General features: G+C 35.2%; 1 protein-coding gene across 13 annotated transcripts in view; it reads right to left on the minus strand.

Annotated features, from left to right (window-relative positions):
- Positions 1-22,111, minus strand: part of DMD (dystrophin) — a 2,446,616-nt gene that overhangs the window by 1,457,233 nt on the left and 967,272 nt on the right. For all 13 annotated transcript variants that reach the window (XM_032426633.1, XM_032426634.1, XM_032426635.1 and 10 more), the window contains 2 exons: positions 19,325-19,475; positions 425-544 (listed from right to left, as the gene is read on the minus strand). In XM_032426633.1, the coding sequence (XP_032282524.1) occupies positions 425-544; positions 19,325-19,475 (271 nt within the window). The remainder of the gene's footprint in view (positions 1-424; positions 545-19,324; positions 19,476-22,111) is intronic.

Genomic DNA, 22,111 nt, shown 5'->3' on the forward strand with positions numbered 1-22,111 from the left:
ACTGAAGTTGTCCAGGAAAAAAATATGAAGGTGTTTGATTTCTCACAATTTGACTGAATGTGATCCCTTTTGAGTTTTTTTTTTTCTTTTTACCTTTGTCCTCTCTTTAACTGTAGGTTTTAAGAAGATATAAACAATATTCCTCTGACCAGTTCTCTAATACATGTTATTCAACTGTAATTAAAAAAAACCCAGATCTGCATTCATATATTTCCCCAAAGGCCAGGAAGCTAGTGTGAACAAACAGTGGATAGTTAGTGAAAGGGAAATGTGCACAAATGGGACATAATTTGACTTAGTTTAAATAAATATACTGCATTGTAAATATTTGCAATATACAAATTACATTATACATTTTCTAAATTTTTCTGAATTGCAATTAATTATTTTGAATGACACAGTGTATTAAAGAAAATAATCTGACCTTCAGTTGTTCTTCCAAGGCAGCAGTTGCATGGTCTCCACTAGATTCATCGACCACCACCACCATGTGAGTGAGAGAATTGACCCTGACTTGTTCCTGTTCTAAGTCTTCTTGAAGCACCTGAAAGATAAAAAAAAAAAAAAAAAAAAATTAAAAGCAATTAAAATAATAATCTCCTGAACTGAATGCCAAAAAATCATTTCTTTCCAAATATGTGGGATTTAATTTCTGTCATGTTTTGGGTAATGAAATTTTTTTATTAAACCAGAACCATTCCAAGCAAATTTTCTGCTATAGTTCTCAGCAAACTTAGCACATTTCTACTGTTAACTGAACTTGGAAGTACACAGAGGGAGGATCTGTTGAGAAAAGTATGGTAGAATGTGCTACACCTTATACCACCTCCTCTCACATTTTCAAGGATTTTTCTCCTATAATTACCTGCTGTCTCGGGCATCTTCAGCATCTCCTTCTCCACTGAAACTCACCATGATCAACTGTAACAAGACAAACTCTCTTGACCCAACGAACCCTTCCTGCTACTGCTTTATTATTTGTTCCTCTTCACTGAAAAATATTGTTTTCTACCCTTACTCTTGCCATTTCCTTACCCTACTATTTTCTTTGCCAACTACCCCTTTGAAACATCTCTTGTAAAGGTTGCCATCAACCTCCAGGTCCCCACATCCATTCTTCATTCATTCTCTTCTCTTGAGCTTCACATACCACCCTTTCCTGATGATGCCCCCCACCTTGCTAAGCACTGCATTTGAACTCCTTTGCTGGTTCCTTCTCCTCTGCTCAACCACAAATCAGATGTCATTCCTCTGTATAAAAGCCAATGGGGAGGGTATGTGTTCTGGTAAGCGCTGTGAATTGTGCAAGACTGTTGAATCTCAGATCTGTACCTCTGAAACAAATAATGCAATATATGTTAAGAAAGAAAAAAAGAAGAAGAAGAATGTAGCAGGAGGGGAAGAATGAAGGGGGGGAATTCGGAGGGGGAGAAGAACCATGAGAGACGATGGACTCTGAAAAACAAACTGAGGGTTCTAGAGGGGAGGGGGTTGGGAGGATGGGTTAGCCTGGTGGTGGGTATTGAGGAGGGCACGTTCTGCATGGAGCACTGGGTGTTATGCACAAACAATGAATCATGGAACACTAAATCTAAAACTAATGATGTAATGTATGGGGATTAACATAACAATAAAAAAAATTAAAAAAAAAAAAGCCAATGGAGTCACATCACAATAAGAAGGAAAATACGAAAAAAAATTTAAAAAAACGAAAATACAAATTCTTTCCCAGAAATCCTTATAACATCTAGTACCTGTCTACCTCTCAAATCTAATTGCATACAATTCTTGCCCTCTGATACTATGTTTCGGCCACACTTGTTTTCTCTCCCACAATCTGTCAAGCTGTTAAGCTGTTTGCTTTGCTTGAAGTGTTCTTCCTCCATATCTCTAAATAATGTCTCTTTCGTATTGTTCAAGACTCATTTTTTTTTTTTTTTAAAGATTTTATTTATTTATTTGACAGAGAGAGACACAGCGAGAGAGGGAACACAAGCAGGGGGAGTGGGAGAGGGAGAAGCAGGCTTCCTGCAGAGCAGGGAGCCCGATGCGGGGCTCGATCCCAGGACCCTGGGATCATGACCTGAGCCGAAGGCAGACGCTTAACGACTGAGCCACCCAGGCGCCCCTCAAGACTCATTTTAAGTGTCAGTTACCCAGAAGGGCTTTTTCATGAAGATGCTGTCTAAATTTCCTTCTCAATTACTCTCAATCTCTATAATTTTTTTAAGATAATATTTTCACTACTCAGTATTTTCTTATATATTGGTTTAGTCATGTATTGTTTGTATAACTTACTGGAATATAAGGTCAACTAGAACAGAGATGTCCCTTGTCCTCACTACATATTCCAAATGACTGAAGATCCATAAACTGTTGCTGAATAAATGGTGCCAGGTGGAGGGGTAAGGGCAAAGGTACAGATGAGTTTGGATAAAGATTACAATCTAATAGGAGGGATTTGCTTTTTAAAAACTGTAATTATAACTACACTTACATCACATACAACCATAAAACAGTAGTCCAATCTTTTAAAAATCATAGTATACAACTTTCTTGCAAAGATAAACAGGGTAAAAAGAGTGATAAATAGAGAAGGAGTAACAGAGAAGGATGCTCTAGAACTGAGACATCTTGCCTGGGAGCTCCAGTTCCCCCAAGACCTTATCACACTACCCTCATTGTGATTAGAAAATCCCTATATGGGTATGCAAAATGTCTAATCAGCTAGTTTGCTCCCTGGAACGCTTTATTATATAATATAAGAATGGAGAAGTAGGTTTGGGACAAGGTCTGTTAATTTCTGGAAAATCTGCAGTCCTTGCCTGTGAAACAATGATGTTTGGTACCTATCAGACCGGCTCTTAGTTATGCAAGCCCTGTGGTAGATGTAAGCGAACTTATTTGGTATTGGTCACAGCACAAACTCAAACACATGAGCATTTTTATCCCAGGACTTTTATTTTTTGAGTCTCAATATTTTAGAGCACTATAAAATCACTTACTTTTAGTTCCTCTCTCTAGATTTTCATGCCATATTTTCAAGTGAAGCGATTTAAAATAAAATGACTATGCATTTATTTTGTGTGTGGAGTCTATACTGCCTATCACGGCTTTGACATTCCAGAGTGTACACTGGGTAATAAAACTCTTTCTGTCATGAGGCTGAAAATGGAAACATTAACATTCAGAGTTGTCCTTGAAAGTCATGTTGAGTCTGTGTTTTCTGAGTTATATAAGGCAGGACTGGGAGCATTTCAAATATGTCAGCCAGAAATTGTAAAATAATTAAAATAATATTTTGGTGGCCATAAGTTCGTTTCCTTAATTTGGCCAAATTCTTTCTCCCTACCATTCAAGTATGAGAGCATATACAATTACATGTATTAAAAACAACTAGGAAATAATGCTATACTGTTCACATTTTTATATCTAAACTATTGTTTTCACTATTTTAATATATTTTAATAAAGGAACTTGAGAAAATCATTGTTTGATCAGTGAAGTACTAATTTTAAACTCGGGTTCAGTCTTTCTAAAGCATATGTGATCAAATGTACTATTTATTTTTTCCAGCACTTAGATTTCTGATTTTGTTTTGCTTATCTAGTTGCTTTATAATTAGAAATTATATTCTTGCCATATTTATCAGGTTTAAATTTTATGCTTTTGCAGGAGTGCTAACACAAAGAACCACTAAAGTTAGTTGTGGGTTGATAGCTTCAAAATCAAACATAAGACCTATCAGGATTTATAGTGAGTAAAGGGAAACAAAGGAACATAGGAAAGGCATTCCACAGTGCCTCAAATTCTTGAAGAGTGCATAGCACCAGAGGAGATTAGCATATACTATTTGATTTAAGTTATTTCCAGTATTTCTTTTTCCCTTCTATGATTTTTTCAAATTATACCTCTTCTTTTCCTCATAATCAGGGATTAAAACAGAAAGGGTTAAACTTAACTTTTCTGAGCACACTCCATAGCCTCAAAACAGAAGCCACTGAAACATTATAATCATATTTCCTATTTCCCCAGACCTCCCCTCTGAAAATAAATAGAATGCATACCACAGTATTTGCTAATGCCCCCAGTATCATCAAAAGACAAACAACTATAAAATATCCAATGTCTAGAACTCATTTTTTTTAAAAAGTTGATTCTTAGAAGTAGCAAAAATGTCACATACAGAGAGGTGGGATTAAAAAGTTAAATTTCTCTGCCCACTTACATATCCATGAATAAGGGCCTGGATCATTGGTAGAAACTATGCCTTCCTGCTTCCCTCTTCGAGAAAACACAAATTCTCAAGACTACTAATTTTTAAAATACATTACAATTTTTTTAAGCTATTTTAAAATGAATTTTAATTAAATATTTACTTCTTATGGATTTGAATTTCTCTTAGCTGGATTTATACAATAGAGATTTACAGTAGATTTGCTAATTAATCCTGAAATTATGAGCCAAATTATTCCAAATATAGATATATCCCCAGAGAAGTATGCTAACATTTTTGCCTATCAGGAAATAATATCTTCAAATTGAAATGCTGTAATATGATTGTTAAAGTATATTTTTCTTGATTAAAAGCATATAAATTACTTACACACACACAAGTACATGCTAAGTATTTTATTACATATTTCTTGCCATTATTTTTATACAAGTAATGCATTTGTTACACTTACCAGATGAAAAAAAATTTTCAGGCTCCTAATTACATTTCTATACCATTATTAGATAGATACAAATGTCAGCAATGTTTGTTCTCTAATGTCAACTAACAATCTTTTTTTTCCTTATGACAAGAGAAAAGGCCAACAGTGAAATTTAACATTAAAAATGCTTAGATTTGACAAACAGATTTTGTTAGACCTCTGTAAATAATTCTATTTCTTATAAATTATTCTGTAGTTAAAGGTCCTGACCAAATTTGTTATTCCCTTAGTACATATTCACAATTTATGATTTAAATATGACTTTAATTCTATTCCCTTCAAATGTCATCAATAGTAATGAATCCTTCTTCCCCTGACCCATGTCAAGTTGTTTTTCAAAAACTGGCTTAGAATGATCACTGAAGAAGAGTCACTTTGGTGTTTACTCCAACTTAAGTGATTTAACTCTTTATTAGCACACAGGTGAAATAATGCTTGGAAAATAAAGGAATGGAAATATGTAAGGCTAGGGAATTAGTAGATTTGATGTGCAGAGGTGAAGAAGAACAATTAATAGAAACATAGAGAAAGAGAACACAAAAACAAGGTTGGGTCTCTCACAATCTCCCTAGGACGCTCTACAATACTACCTTTGGCCATAGTATATACTCAGTAACATGGAATAGGAAAGGGCAGTGGCTACCTATGTGCATAGTCTATTTCATTACACCTTCTACTTGAATGATCAACCAACATAAAATTGCCAACATCAAGTCCACGCATGTGGACATGTGCACATACACACGTACACACACACACACATATCTAGAAACAACACAGATCATGGGCTATGCATGGATTCTAAGACCATCTGCTGCCTCCCACATATTACTTTAAATTAATGTAATTAAAAGATGTTTAATAAAATATTAAATTTAAGTAATTTGCAGCTTTTTAGTTTAGCCTAAGAAAATGTACACAAAAAGAAAGGCTGATGAGAACAAAACTTGTATCAAATATAAAATTTGCAAAAAATCTTAAGAAATTAGAAGAGTTTCTAGAAACATGGGATAAGACCAACACCTATGAAAGTATTTAAAAAAAAATCCATCTCAGGAACAAAAAAAAAAATCCCTAGACACTTATGAACAATTAGCTAATGCAATACATCTGGATATGAATTGATTTTATTTTCAAATAAAAACATCCTGGCCAAATCAGAAAATTTTATGATTTCTTAAGAAATGATGAGAAGGTAGGCAATTTATCTTTCTCTTCACCTTTTCTCTTATGGCCATTCTTATTTCCTTCCTTCCATCAGCTCTACACTGGTCTAGGCTCTGTATCTCCTGCTTCCCTAAATGAAATGATCTGGAAATGATTTGCCATTTTATTTTCAGTCCAATATTCACTTTACTAAGCCTGACTGGTCACAGTACAGTCTAGTTCTTCAGGAGGATCTATATACAGTATGTAATTTTGTTGTACATTTGCGGGATATTTTTAAAAAGCTACCTCAACAGGTCTTCCAAGAAGACCTTTTATTTTGATATCCACTTACTAAATGTGATTGTATAGTTATATTAGTATTTATATCAGAACCCACTGTTTTTTACCTTTTTATTAGAAATAAATGTTTAAGGGGTGCCTGGGTGGCTCAGTCATTAACGTCTGCCTTCGGCTCAGGTCCTGATCCCAGGGTCCTGGGATCGAGCCCCGCGTCAGGCTCCTGCTCAGTGGGAAGCCTGCTTCTCCCTCTCCCACTCCCCCTGCTTGTGTTCCCTCTCTCACTGTGTCTCTCTATGTCAAATAAATAAAATCTTTAAAAAAAAAAAAAAGAAAAAAAAAGAAATAAATGTTTATGTTTCATCCAACTCCTAAGCTACCAAAAGGGGGCTCTAAAGACCATTTCAGTGATATCTGAAAGATGTTCAAAGACATCTGAAAGATTTTAAAAACCTAAAGCTTCCCACCTAAAGCTTCCCAAGTGCAAAATGAGGGTTCAAGAAATATGAAAAATTGTTTTAAAAACAGAGTTGATAATTAATGTATCCTGCCTTGTTTGGAGTATAAGTAGAATAGGGTATGGTATGGATGACAGACTAATAAAAATATATGCATGTTTAAAGGTGTGGGATCTGGAGTCAGATTTCCTGGGTTTGATTTTTGGTTGCATTGCCAACCAGCTATGTGACCTTGAGAAAGTTTTCAATCACACCAAGCCTCAGATTACTAATTTTCAAAATTGGGATAATAAGAGCACCTGTCTCTTTAGGTGGTTGGAAATCATGAATACAATATAATTGCTTACCACATTGCCTGGCACACAGTATGAACTCACTAAACATTAACAGCTAGTTAGTACTAAAATCTCACATTTAGGCACATTCAGAACAAAGACTTCAAACCCTACTGCAAGAAGCCAATATTCACCTCATTCGCCTCATCTAATTCCTGCTGTCTATCATCCTCTAATAGGTATCATAAGTACAGAAAGGGTGTGCTTTTGGAAATCCAGGAATGAAGGACTGAGGTTACAGCCAATATTTAGGATTTAGAAAAATATAAAATGAATTTTATTTTAATTTTATTTTTATAAGACAAAATAGACTTTATTTTTTATTATGTTCAGTTAGCCACTGTATAGTACATCATTAGTTTTTGATGTAGTGTTCAATGATTCATTAGTTACGTATAACACCCTGTGCTCATCACAAAATCCAGAAGTAAGACTTTAACTTCCAAATTATTTACATGAGGTTAACAACAGTAGCTTTAAACTAACTGATCTAGCGATCGCATACATTGCTAAAAAATAGTATGATCAGAAAAGCTATATTATGGAGTAAGGAGGACAGACCTTAATCACTAAATAATAGACCTCAATTCTCATACTTCTCCTCCTTCCTCTGTAATCCATGCATGCATGCAGACATCCATACGACCTGCCTATAGATACACCATTGAAAACAGCAATTAAAGTGAACACCAAGAAAATCTAATAAATAATTACAAAATGCTTTTAGCCTGACAATAATTAATGAAAAAGAAGAGAATAGGAATATTGGGAGAGAGAGATGAGGTGGAAGTTTTCAGGCGCGGCACAGAGGAAGTGATATGCATGTCAATGTGATATTCCATTCTACTGATTATCCTCCTGCTCAAACATCACTGTTATTCTTATCATAAGCCTAATTTGTTCTATGTTCCCTTTCTAGTTCCTTTTGCCCTAATTTTAAAGAAAGAGCTACAGGATTAATGTTGAAAAGTCATTTCCTTAACCATTTTAATTCTGAGCATTTCATCTGCAGCTACCACCAATGTGCTCTTTCCCCATTGCTTACTCTGAGTCTGAGGATTTACAATGCAGTCTCTCCATCTCTTCCATCTAGATATTCCCAAGCCAGGGAAAACAAGTGCCACACTTGCCCAATCTCCTTGCTACTGTCTGCTTTGCTCTAGCCTCTAGGATAGCTACTGGAGTCAAACTTCCTTGGAATCTAGGAAAAGAGGGGAAAGAGTTTGGCAGACAGATCAAGATGAAAAGCCAGAGTCTATTGATTACTATCTAATTTACCTTAGGCAACTCCTTAACCTCATTGAACACAATGGAATATTACTCAGCCATCAGAAAGGATGAACACCCACCATTTGCATCGGAATGGATGGAACCGGAGGGGATTATGCTAAGTGAAGTAAGTCAAGCAGAGAAAGACAATTATCATAGGGCTTCACTCATATGTGGAATATAAGGAATAGCGCAAAGGATCACAGAGGAAGGGAGGGAAAATTGAAGGGGAAGAAATCAGAAAGGGAGACAAACCATGAGAGACTCTGGACTCTGGGAAACAAACTGAGGGTACAGAAGGGACAGGGATGGGAGGATGGGGAAACCCGGGGATGGGTACTAAGGAGGGCATGTGATGTGATGAGCACTGGATGTTATATGCAACTAATGAATCATTGAACACTACATCAAAAACTAATGATGTATTATATGCTGGCTAACTGAACATAATATTTAAAAAAAGAAAACGGAGAGGGAGAAATCATTCAATCAATCAATCAATCAATCCCTCCAGGACAGGTTTAGTACTGGATTTAAATGAGATAATACATTAGAATCAGCTACCACAATGCTTAGAGTTGGTAAGTGGTGAGGAAATGCTGATTTTTCTTCTATTTCTGACATTATCAGCCTATCATTCAATTCTTAGACTAAGATCCATGGAAATAGTCCCTCTGGGCATCAGTATTTATTCCCAAAACTTTTGATAATCACATTATATATCTTCTAATTACTAAACATTCCTAGTGTGCCAAAACTATAGAACATCATATAAAAATATCAAATTTAGGGGCCCCTGGGTGGCTCAGTTGGTTAAGCGTCTGACTCTTGGGTTCAGCTCAGGTCTTGATCTCAGATTGGTGAGGTCAAGCCCCGAGTTGGACTCCGCACTCAGCAGGGAGTCTGCGTGAGATTCTTTCCCCCTCCCCTCTGCTCTCTCTCTCTCAAATAAATAAATAAAATAATAAATAAATAATGCTTTTTACAAAAAATCCAATTTAGTAGTTTTCTCATTCTCACTAGATGATCTAGATCTTTAATTGTTAATGGAATCTAAAATATTATCCAGTATAAATTATCTCTGCCATATGAAGTTCCATTAAATAACAGAGTACTACCAGTTGTACCACTAGAAATCATTTTGCTCATAACAGAACTATTAAACATAAAATTATAGCATACTGTAGTTACCAATTTTATATTCCTTAGAAAGAGACACAGTGCCATATTCAACCTTATTTTTAATATGAGAATGGATTTATAGTCTTGCATTTTGTTATAAGATACACGAATATATTTTTCAAGAAAAATTACTTTCTTAAAATTCATACTATCATATCTGTTGTGGCTTTCTTCTGAAAAATGTTCCCCTAAAATACATTCTAAAATGTTTTATATATGTAAATAATTCATTTACATTATTAATGTTGCATTACCTATTACCTATTCAAGGAAACTGAAATTAATTGGTATTGGTTTAGAAAAACAGATACTTTACATGAGACTAATTCCTTAAGTGAGAGATAGAGTCATCTGTTTTCCTTTTTTTCTTTTTCTTTACCTTCCCCAGAGCCAGAAACTTCTAATAAAGAAGCATTATAGGACAAATTAAGAATAAAAAAATAAAGCTAGTGTCTCTAAGATTATGGCATCTTGGATAGTTATATTTCAGTAGATGTACTGATGTACTTGAAAACGAGGCTGTGATATTTTGAGCAATGTAATGTTACTGAATTAGTACTCAGTGATTTTTAATGAACTAATTAGTAATCTCTTAGCTGGAATAACTTGATTTGTTAAGAGAACATGAGCATGGATTTATTATCATTATTATTATTATTATTTTAATTACATTAATAGCATATCTAGTATATAATGTTATCCTTGGAATCTGCTGCTTGTTTATAGCATATTGATGGGAAATTATATGCCTTCTCAAGTAGATTTTAAAAAATCAAAACTGAGCATCATGCATATAAAACTGTCGAATATGAAGAGTGATAATGTCCTTTTCTAATTTAACTTGCCACTTCCTTATATCAAAAGAATGTTATTATCACACAAATCAGTCTTATTTAGCTTGGAGACATGTCTTATACAATAATAACAGCTAAGGTCATTCATATAATTCTAGGTACCAGGTATTATTCTAAGTGATTTTTATCCAATTATGTGTCCAATGTTTTTATCATCCCTGTAAGACAGATATCCTCACTATCATTGTCCTGATTTCATACTTGGGGAAACAGGCATAAAATGGTTAAGTAACTTCTGCCAAGTTATTCACCTTGCAAATGATAGAGCTATGTTTTCATCCTAGGCAGTCTGGCTGCAGTGTCTATAATATACAGCCTCTATATTAGAGCTATTAATACACTTAAATATGCATAAGAGATAGATATGTCTGTTTTGTATAACTGCACAACATAAGGCACATAAATAGAAACTTACACTGTTGTGTGTAAGTGTATGTGTATGTGTGTATACTCAGTTGAGTTCCAGGTTTTAGCCCTCTGGTGACACTTGAATTCAACCTATTACATTTTAAAGACTACTACCACAAGGCTTGCTTTAAAAATACACACACACATACACAATAGTTAGGTCCTGCTATATGTTCTTACTGTTTGAAAGCAGTGTGAAGACTGGGTCATTTTAGCAATAAATGCTAATCAGAACAGTGTTTAATATGGGGTTTTGAGCATTAGTAGAAGGTTCAAATGACTTTTTTCTGCATGGCTTAGTTTCTTTGACTGTTTTTAACTTTTCTCTCATGGATCCTTCCTATCTGGATATTTTCTCTTGGAACATATTTATCATCTTGCTGTGTTTTGACTATTTTCTTACAAATCTTTCCTATCTGGATATTCTCTCTTGGAACATATTTGTCATCATGCTGTGTATGTGATATTGTCACGGGATCTCCCACTTGAGAGAATACATGTTTTTCTCCCATTGTTCCTATTCTGTGCCCCTTGAAGGACAAGTAAGGTCTATATGGAATCCAAAAACAGAGAAAGTACAGTTTCTCTAGGCCTTCTCTCTCCTTTCTTAATAAGAATCTTGGAAGAAAGATTAAATTGTAAGGCCAGTTTTAAAAAAGGGCCAACCAGACCTAATTTAGCCTGTGACTGAGGCCAGAGGGCAAAAAGTCCTTATAATTTATATTAAGTTCACTGTGACTCACAAGGCCGCAGTTCTGCACACAAATTTAAGAATAGAGTCTTATGATTACAGATAGTATAGTTTGCCCAGCTTGTCCACTCTTCATATATTCCTCACAAATTGATCACCCTGTGGCAGGTACCCAGCTAAAAATTTGATTCCATCAAATGGATTTCCTTTTCCACATAAGCGAGGGTTACAAGCTTGATTCCTATGGACATATCTAGGTATGACTCCTGGTGGCATCTTCTGTTAGATATTTACAAAGATTCTAGCTAGGATTACAATCATTGAGGAATTTTAACAGGAAATGAAACAGGGATAGAAGGAAAGAACAAATGTCAGAGGTAGTAAGAGGATACCAGAGATAATATCTCTCCAAGTAAGCTGCCTTATAGACGTGTTCCTTCTTCATCTATGAGTTGTTTCCTTGTCCCTACTCATAATTTTTTGTCTATTTAGGTTGTCAGATTCATGTCTCCACAAGGAAGCAATGATGAGGCTTCCATGTGTGATAAAACTAGTCAAAATTGTTTAAAGTGTCTGCTCAAAAAAATAAAGTGTCTGCCCAAAAAAAAATTACAGAGCATCAGTTACGTACTAAGTACTTGGCTAGGCAGTGGAGAAACACAGAAGAGGTCTCTCTGGTTCTCTGGCTGTAGCATAGTATTTTTTCATGATTATAATGTTTATCTTTATTGCCATAGCCATCAAACATTCATTAATCACTTATTAGGGTCAAAGGAAATAAAATAGAATTTCAAAGCAGTAACTAATAACGTATTTTTAATCCTACTAAAGATGGAAGAGAGCCAACTAGTCACTAAAAGCATGACTTGATCCCATGGCATTCTTTGGCTTTTCAGAATCCTGCTCCCCTTCCCAATTATTGCATTTCTATCTTAGTACTGTCTATTTTTCAAAATCCAACTTTGCTTCCCAATTGCCCAGTCTCACAATCTATTAATTCAAGCCCTTTGCTCAATTTCCTAAATTTAGTACTGCTGGTTCTGCTGTTGATTTCTGAAATGTGTCCTACACCTGTTAACAATTTTCATTGACACTGCCTCCATTCAGGCTCTATATGCTTTCTGCAGTATCCTCCTACCATGACTTCTGGCCTCCTATTCATCTGTGCTCTGATTTATCTTACAAGATATATCTTCCTAAAAAATTTAGATAAATTTTCCTAAATCACTACTCTTCAGTTTAATTTCTCATCAACAATGGCTCCCTACTACTCATTAAGTAACTCCAAATGCCTGAGTTCAAGACCCTCCATGATCAGGTTGTACTCATCTAGCTCTGAGGATAGCACAACACATGATCTAGGCAAGTGACATACTCCACACTTTTCCCACCTCATTTCCTTTGCCCAACCAAGTCACTGTTTTTAATATGCTCAAGTCATTTGTCATATTCTGCCTGGTACAATGGTCACTCGGTTTCCATGTCTTTATCTGCTGTACTAACATGTGAGTTTCCTGAGGAAGATTCCATATACAGTAGGTCTCTGTATTCTTCGGAGCACTCATTGTGCTTTAGGAAGTGTTTGTTCAATGATATGGAACAGAATGCAATGGAATGAAATGAAATGTCAAATCCTTTAGCAGGATTACACCTAAACCCTCCCCATTACATGAGCATCTAGATCATTTTAAAGGTCACCAGAAGAGATTTCCCAATCTTAGCAACCCAAATGTTTGGGATTAACTAAGCTGCAAGGAAAGGATAGGTGACTCAGCTTCTAAGAGGTCATTTAATTTGTATTAATCAGTACTTAACCTAGAACATTCACTCAAGTCAGAATGTAGCATACATGTCATATTTATATCTGCAGATTCTAATAACTTGTTGGTAAGGACTTTGTTGATGCTGTTACTAAGCCAATGTAGCTAATAACAAAAGTCTAAATCTCTCAGAAGAATCGGAAACTTGGCTAGTACACTAAGCCTTAACCTTCATCTCAGGCTGACTGTGCTTTGAGACAAAATGTTCCTCAGTCAAATACTTCCCTTTTGATTAAAAGACCCTCCCAAATAGCCAACTTCTTTCCCATTAATGAATATCCAAGCCCACAACAGACCTTTATTCCTCAATAATACTGTCACTCCTTCAAGGGGAATCCTTTCATTCCTTATCAACATCACTAATAAAGTCTGTCTCTTAATATAAATATATTTTATATATATTTATATTATATATATATATATATATATATATATATATATATATATAACGAACCAGAATTATTTCTGACATGTTCCTTCACAAAGGGAAGGAGAAGTTCAATTTATTCATTCCCAAGAGAATAACTTTTGGGTGACTCAGACCTAAAGTAAACCTGTAAATTCTCTCCCCAAAGCAATAGCTGTGAAGAATGATTGGTTTTTCCAAATTTTGCAGCAAACTGACCTTTTCCCAGTCAGCCAGAGTTAACACTTTGCCTACAATGAGTAGTAACCACCAATATAGGATCGATTGTTCTACCTTGCCTAATTGGCGGATTCAGTAAAAGTGACTTATCTCTATGGCATTTCACAGTGGTTGTACCTCTAGCCCGCCTCATAATAAAATGCTGTTGAAACGAAGATACCAAAGGGTCCTGTTATGAAACACAGAGAAGCGTATCTGTAATATTCTTGGTGTACTTGCAAGATTTGCAAACTTTTTTTCTGTCCTTCAACCCAAGGAGAGCAAGAGAAAGGGAGAGAAGGAGGGAAAGAGGGAGGGAGGGAGGGAGGGAGAGAGAGAGAGAGAGAACAAGCCAGAGTCCTCTGACCTGAGCAGAATTTAAATGGATTCCCGGCAACAAAATCTGTGCCTCTTCTTTGATTTTGTCATCTGTAATCAACTCTTAGAAAAATAAAGAAGATGACTAAGGGATTTAATGTCTATCTATACATAGCTAAAACCCCTAAATGTTAACTTAGGTAAGGAGTGTGGTGATGAAGCTGGGTGGAGTTGCTTTTTTCAGTACCAAGGTTACTGATGTATTTTGTTGTCAGGAGAAATTTCCTTATTTTCATTCACCTACAATTCTTGGGAAGAAAAGTGGCAAAGTGAATCAGTGACTACTTAAATTGGGCTTTAGTTTGAACCCAGTTACCTAAAGAAAGAACATTTGTCTTTTTCTGTTTTATGAAGCATGGCAAGAATAACAACAAAAAATGTACTCCTTTTAGTGTGTACCTTTAAGAAAATATGTTTCCCATTTAAATAAATTCAACTATAGAGAACAAAGTGATGGTTGTCAGAGGGGAGGTGGGTCGGGAGAGAGGTGAAATAGGTGATGGGAATTAAGAAGTGCACTTGCTGTGATGAGCACGTGGTGTTGTATGGAAGTGTTGAATTACTATATTGTACACCTGAAACTAATATGACACTGTTTGTTAACTACACTGGAATTTAAATAAAAACTTAAAAATAAATAAATAAACTCAACTCCTTTATAAATTGTTTGATTTTGTTAAATCATTTTTTTCTCCCCATAATTATGTCAAGTAACAAAAGAGTATCAATTGTCAGGCTTTCTCTTAGCTATGTTTTTCCCTTATTTTAATTTTATAAAAAAAAAAATAATATAGCCTGAAGTGGGTTTAAACAGTTAAAGGTAGAAGTTGGACTCACTCTCTGGGCCAGCAAACCAATTCCTTCCGTTTCTTTTTATGCACTTATATGAGTAAGTCCTGGATGTAAAAGATTACATAATCAATCAACTTTCATATAATTCTGTTGCTTTTTGTTTCAAATTATTCTCTTCAAAGCAATTTCATATTCATCAGAAATGGCACATTTTCAAATAATGGACAATGTATTCAAATTTTATGACAATATTAGTCAAATATTTTCCATTCCATTCACTCTGTATCTTCCAGAGTAAAGTGCAAAACATTTTAGGTAACTGTCAGAATATGAAGATTCTAGATGGCCTGTCTATGCTGAATGAAGGGTCTATTCAGGGTTTCAAGCTGACACGTTTTCTTGCAGTAGCCCTAAGTCATTCACACTCATGGCTAGCCTCACATTATTCTGCCACTTCCCTTTTGGAGTCCTGGCTTCCTGGCTTCCTCCTCGTACTCCAGGCATCCAGTGCCAACATCATTCCCTCTGATTTTCAGTGTTACCAGCCTTAGTCTTGCCCTTTCCTGAAAAGCTTCACATTCTGAAACTAATGGAAACATTAAAATTGACATTATTTCCAATGGGAAAATGTGGACAACATGAGAATTAAGTAATTTCTGAAAATTACACATTTAGTTAGTGGCAAAGCTGAAGAGTACTCTGGCTTCCAGGGCAAGAAGGTTATCTTGGGTTGAGTTCCTGTCCAAACAGACCTTGAGCCAAGGATTCAGGTGCAACGAGTTTATTTGGGAAGTGATCTCAGGAGGCATTATGAGAGTGGGAATGTGAGACAGTTTACCTCATGGACACCTGCGGCTCAGTGTTGCTGGGAAACCTTTGAGAGACTATGGGAATTAAGAAACACCTTGGAATTGTCTCACCATGGGGCAAGGATTCTGGGGGATTTATCTAGCATCTCCCATTCCTTGTTGGCTAACTGATGACAGGTGTGGCAGCACTAACTGCTTCCTTCCCACCCTCAAACTGGCTGAGACTCTCTTGTGGCAGCAAATGTCCTCAGATACAGAGAAGCCATTAGTGTATACAGAAACTGTCTGCATGCAACTTCCAGTGCAGGCCAAGGGAGCATGTGATCCACACATGAATATATGTGATCCTGTTTGAGGTCTAGCACTGGATCTAACTTCTTTATCAGATGTTCAGTTAAAATCTACATGACCAAATTAGCATCTTTGCATCACAACTTTCACATGAAAATTAGAATACAGTTGACATTTTATTTTTCCCCCAATAGTGTAGTGGATGGAGATGACCATAGCTAGAGCTCTCCCTAAACTGCTTGATTGTAAACTGCTATGGCCAAAGGACAGCCGTGGGGGCATCAAAAGCAGGGCCAGCCCCATTTGTCATTGAACCAGAAGCTCATTAAATAAGAAAAGAACTCTGGGACTTAGAACAGTATCTTGCATCTGCACAGAGTACGAAACTAGCTCTGACAAAACATTATAAAAAGAAAATAAAGTTGAGTGAGATGCAGATTTAGGAGAAATGAGTTGAGGGAGCAGATAATCCCTTTCAAAGCCACAAATCCAAGAACCACAGAATCCTAAGTAGAGTTGTCAGATCAAATCCAGGATGCCAACTAAGATCTGAATTTCAGATAAACAATGAGTAGTTTGAGACATACTTCCACTAAAAACAGTATTTGTTGCTTATCTGAAATTTAAATTTAACTAAGCTTCTTGTATTTTTATTTCCTAAATCTGGCAAGCCTAACCTGAACCAATTATGAAGGTTACTCTGTGTATGTATGTATGTATGTATGTGTGTGTGTGTTTCTTTATGGACTGAGCAAGCTCTTGTTTCTACAATAAAACCCAGAGCTAATTTTATAATGGTTATTAGAATGAAGCACCTTCAAAACTCCTGATCAGAAATAACTGTCACTATTTGCAGGCAACATGACTTTATCCATGGAAGATCCTGAAGACACCACCAAAAACTATTAGAACTAATAAATTCAGTGAAGTTGCAAGGTACAAAAACAATATACAGAAATCATTTATATACATTTACAACTATCAGAAAGAGAAATTAAAAAAACAACCCAATTTACAATTGCTTCAGAAAGAATAAAGTACCTAGGGATAAATTTAACCTAGAAGGTAAAAGATCTGTACATTAAAAACTACTAAGATACTAATGAAACAAATTGAAGAAGACACAAATAAATCGAAAGGTATTTCATGCTCATGGATTGGAAGAACTAATATTAAAATGTCCATATTGCCCAAAGCAATCTACAGATTCAATGCAATCCCCATCTAAATTCCAATGGCATTTTTCACAGAACTAGAACAAACAATCCTAAAATTTATATAGAGCCACAAAAGACCTCAAATAGCCAAAGCAATGATGATAAAGAAGAACAAAGCTGGAGGCATGACTCTCCCTGGTTTCAAACTATATTACAAAGCTATGGTAATCAAAATGGTATGTTTTGGCATTAAAAAAACAGAGACAACATTAATGGAATATAATAAAAATCCCAGAAATAAACCCGTGCATATGTATTCAATTAATTTACAACAAAGGAGGCAAGAATATACAATGGAGGAAAGGACAACTCTTTTCAATAAATGGTGTTGAGAAAATGGCAGGACCACATTAAAAGAATGAAACTGGACTACTGTCTTATACCATACACAAAAATTAACTCAAAACAGATTAAGACTTGATGTACGACCTGAAACCATGAAATTCCTAGAAGAATACCTAGGTGGTAAGCTCCATGACAGCAGTCTTGGTGATTTTTTTTTATTTTGACTCTAAAAGCAAAGGTAATAAAAGCAAAAATAAACAAGGAGGACTACATCAAAGTAAAAAGCTTCTGCACAGAAAAGGAAACCATCAACAAAATGAAAAGACAACCTACAGAATGGGAGAAAATATTTGAAAATCATATACCCAATAAGGAGTTAATATCCAAAATATATAAAGAACTTATACAACCCAACAACAAAAACACAATCAGATTTTAAAATAGGCAAAGGATCTGAACAGACATTTTTCCAAAGAAGACATCCAGATGGCCAACAGGCACATGAAAAGATGCTCAGTATCACTCATCAACAGGGAAATGCAAATCAAAACCATAACAAGCTATCACTTCACATTTGTTAGAATGCCTATTATCAAAAAGATATGGAATAAGAAATGTTGGCGAGGATGTAGAAGAAAGAGAAAGCGCTTGTGCACTGTTGGTAGGAAAGTAAACTGGTCAACCACTATGGAAAACAGTGTGACGGTTTCTCAAAAAATTAAAAATAGAACTACTATATGATCCAGCAATTCCATTTCTGGGTATTTGCTCAAAGAAACAAATGAACAAAACAAAACTTATAGATGCAGAGAACTGAATGGTGGATGCCAGAGGGGAGGTGGGTTAGGGGGTGGGCCAAGTGGCTGAAGGGAGTCACGAAGTACAAACTTCCAGTTAGAAAACAGTAGGCCATCTGGATGTAACATATTGCACAGTACTACAGTCAATAATATTGTAGTGCATATTTGTAAGTTGCCAGGAGAGTCAATCTTAAAAGTTCTCATCACAAAAAAAAAAAAAAAAAATTGTATGGTAACTCTGTATGGTAACAAATGGTAACTAGACTTATTTTGCTGATCATTTTTCAGTGTATACAAATTTCAAATCATTATGTTATATACCTAAAACTTACACAACGTTATATGTCAATTAACATTTAAAACATGGATGCTGAAGGAAAAAAAAAAGAAATATTCCTTTAGAAATTCTAATCACAGAAACAACAAATGCTTTCTGGCAACCAAAGAGCATAATTTGTAAATGTATAAATAAACTGAAAAAAGATGGAAATATTATAAACGATGAATTCTGTATTTTATAGAAAAGCAATGTTACAGGTGTTCATTTTAATCAAGCTTGGCCTGTTCTAAGACTATGAATTGAAGGTAAAAACATGTTAAAAACCTTGTCTTTTAGTTAAATTTGCATTGCAAGTAATCCCTACAGAGTCCCTCTTCCAAGAAACCAAAACTTTAATAAATCACATATCTAGCATTGTTCTCATCCAGGAATACGTTTGATTTTTTTTCAAATATGAAAAGCCAAGGTATGCCGTATTTGAAAAAACAAGCATTCCAAAAAATATTAGGTAAGAAAGACTTTCAAACTCTTCTTAATTGAAGCTTTAATTCTTTCTTCTCTGTAAACCATGACATATGTATGTATGTATGTATGTGTGTATGTAATACACATATGTACATGGAGTTTGTTCTCCAGTAGAAAGCAAATAGCATAAAATATACTAACCTTATGTTGTTGTACTTGGTGTTTTAGGTCTTCAATATCAGGTCCAAGGGGCTCTTTCTCCATTTTCCTTGTTCTCTCTTCTGTTTTGGTTAGCCAATCATTTAACTCTTTCAGTTGCTGATTCTGGAGATCCATTAGAACTTTATGTAAACTGAAAATTCGAAAGATGTCTATTATTACCTCTATCAAAACAACTTTACTTACTATTATTAAACCTGCAAGATAAAACTGCTGACATTTATGTAATTTATGGCATGTTCACATTGTTTGGCATCTATTAAACATTAAGAAATAAGGGAAGCAAAGCCCATGATCAATCACCTCTGAAGTTATTCTTTCTCCGAATTATAGTTCATACATCCCAATTTTTAGGAAGTTTCACATAGCTAACTAAATGTGAACTTACACTAAAAGTGTAACCCATCTCTGATAACTGAACTAATAGCATATCCTGGCAATCGTTCATTTATATCTCTATTACTTTAATATGTATGGTGATTAAAGATGGCCACAAATTTTTTGCCACTCTTCCCAAAAGTCTATTTCCCATTCTCATGAATATGGACCAGCCTTCTGATTTGTCTTGACCAGTAGAATATGGCAGAAGTGACACTATGCGAGTCCCAAGTATAAATGCTGTAAGAGAACAAGGAAGCATTTATATTGTCTCTTAGAACCTAGATGCCACGCTGTAAGAAGACCAGGCTACACTACGGAATGATGAGAGACCATGTTGAGTGGCTCTAGAGGATAAAATGCTGTCTTAAAAGTTGAGCTTCCTGCTGAATGCAGCTCAAAGAGTGACCTCAGCCATGTTACAATTGTAGAACAACAATCTGGATGAGCCCTGCCCATATTTCTGATCTACAGAATCATGATATAATTATAAATTATTGTGTTAAGCCACGAAATTTTGGAGTCATTTGTTATACAGAAATAGTAAGTGAAAGAGATGTAATGTTTACAAAGATGTAAACAACAGTGGGTTGGGTAATGAATTTAAAGCCTGACTATATGCCCTAAAACCAACTTCTTACCTTCTCAATTAGATTTCCAGCATCAGGGACATGGGACAGTATGTTGCCTCTCAATCACACAACTTCATGGTGAAGATGAAAATTAAACTTGAGGTTATTTCAGCCACTCAACAAAAATTTGAGACTCAAATGAGAAGTGTTAATACTTATTTTGAGGTAAATATTCTTTAGGAAGACATGTTGGAAGCATTCATGGAAATCATAGTATAATGAATGCTGATAAGGAAGACATAATTAGAACTAGGAATTTACTATTCTGATTTATAAAATCTTCACCAGAAGTTTCCATTAATCAGCACATTTAAAAACACAGAATACACACATAATTAAGTGTTTAATATAATCTGGACTACACCATTTACTGGCCTTTTACCTTTCACAGACCCATGTTCCCTGAGGCACCCTGCAATCAAAAGCCTATGGGAATGAGGTTTAATTTATCAAACACAAAAAGTAGACATCTTCTTTTTATGGGAAGCAACACTGATGAAGAAGCATCCAATAAAGCAAAAACTCAAAGTTGCTTGTTTAAGCCTCTCAAAGAATACCATCCTCACATTACAAGGTGCATAAATCATTCACTTTATTGGTTCGGTCTACCCCTTGAGAACTGACCTGATGATAATAAGATTTCATGAGAATTAGCTACAGTATCATTCCTTATTTTTGTTGTTTTTCCTGTCCGGTTTGTCGCTACAGTAAGCTAAAAATTTCACCTTTCAAAAACTGAAGAAAAGAATCCCACATTGTTATTCACCCTTGAAGAAATGTTTCAACTATAACACACATTTGTTAGAATCAATACGGAATTTCATTTTAAAATATTATTTATTTCCTTTTTGTAACTTTTAGACAGACATTTCATTCAACAAATATTCACTGACTCCCATACCTTTGCTGGAAACTCCTGTTGATTAGGATGTCCATGTGGGGGAATATGTGTGAAAAGCTCAACTCTGTATGGCTTTCCTTTGGACTTTAAGAACAATTATTTTTAATATAATGTTCAAAAATGTTTTTGCTTTTCCAATGTTGTTACTTTAGATACTCTAATCACTCAGTAATGTCTGGTCAGTAGTTTACTTACGGCTTTCTGCGTAGGTGTTTTACGAAACGAGTTAACAGGTAGTAAAAGGTGCTGTGCTTCCTTTGCTCACTAAGGCCTGCAAAGAGATACCATCGATATACGCAGGTGAATTCCAGGCCAGAGCTACCCAGAGTGAGCAGCAGGGAAGTGAATAGTGGCTCATGGCAATGCCTGAACAGCGGAAGAAGCAACCATGAGGAGGCACTGCTATCAGAAGGTCTGTTTAAAAGCCTGTACAATACAAATGCCCCTTTTCTAAATGTGGTAGAAGAAGGGGTAACTTTAGAAAGTTGGGGGTGATAACTAACCCTTGGGTTAAAATATCATTTAAAATTCATTTTTAACTATTTTGGCTAACATGCATTCAATACTTTTTGTGGGCTAATCTTATTAGGAAGCATAAAATGCACTATTTCAGTGGATCCTAGATGATGATATGTAACATTTATGGTTCGCAGAATGATTTTTGTGGCACAGGGAAAAACTTATGAAATTATTTTAATATGCTTAGCATATATTTACGTGGCCAAGCAATATGCATACGTGTATGTCTGTATACATACATATATATAGTGAGTCTATATATGATTTTAATACATATATAAAATCATACAACTTAGGATGAGGCTAAGTAAAGATAATTATTTTAAGGAAAAGTATTAA

The sequence above is a fragment of the Phoca vitulina genome, unplaced genomic scaffold (genome assembly GCF_004348235.1).
Source record: "Phoca vitulina isolate PV1807 unplaced genomic scaffold, GSC_HSeal_1.0 scaffold35, whole genome shotgun sequence".
Taxonomy (NCBI): domain Eukaryota; kingdom Metazoa; phylum Chordata; class Mammalia; order Carnivora; family Phocidae; genus Phoca; species Phoca vitulina.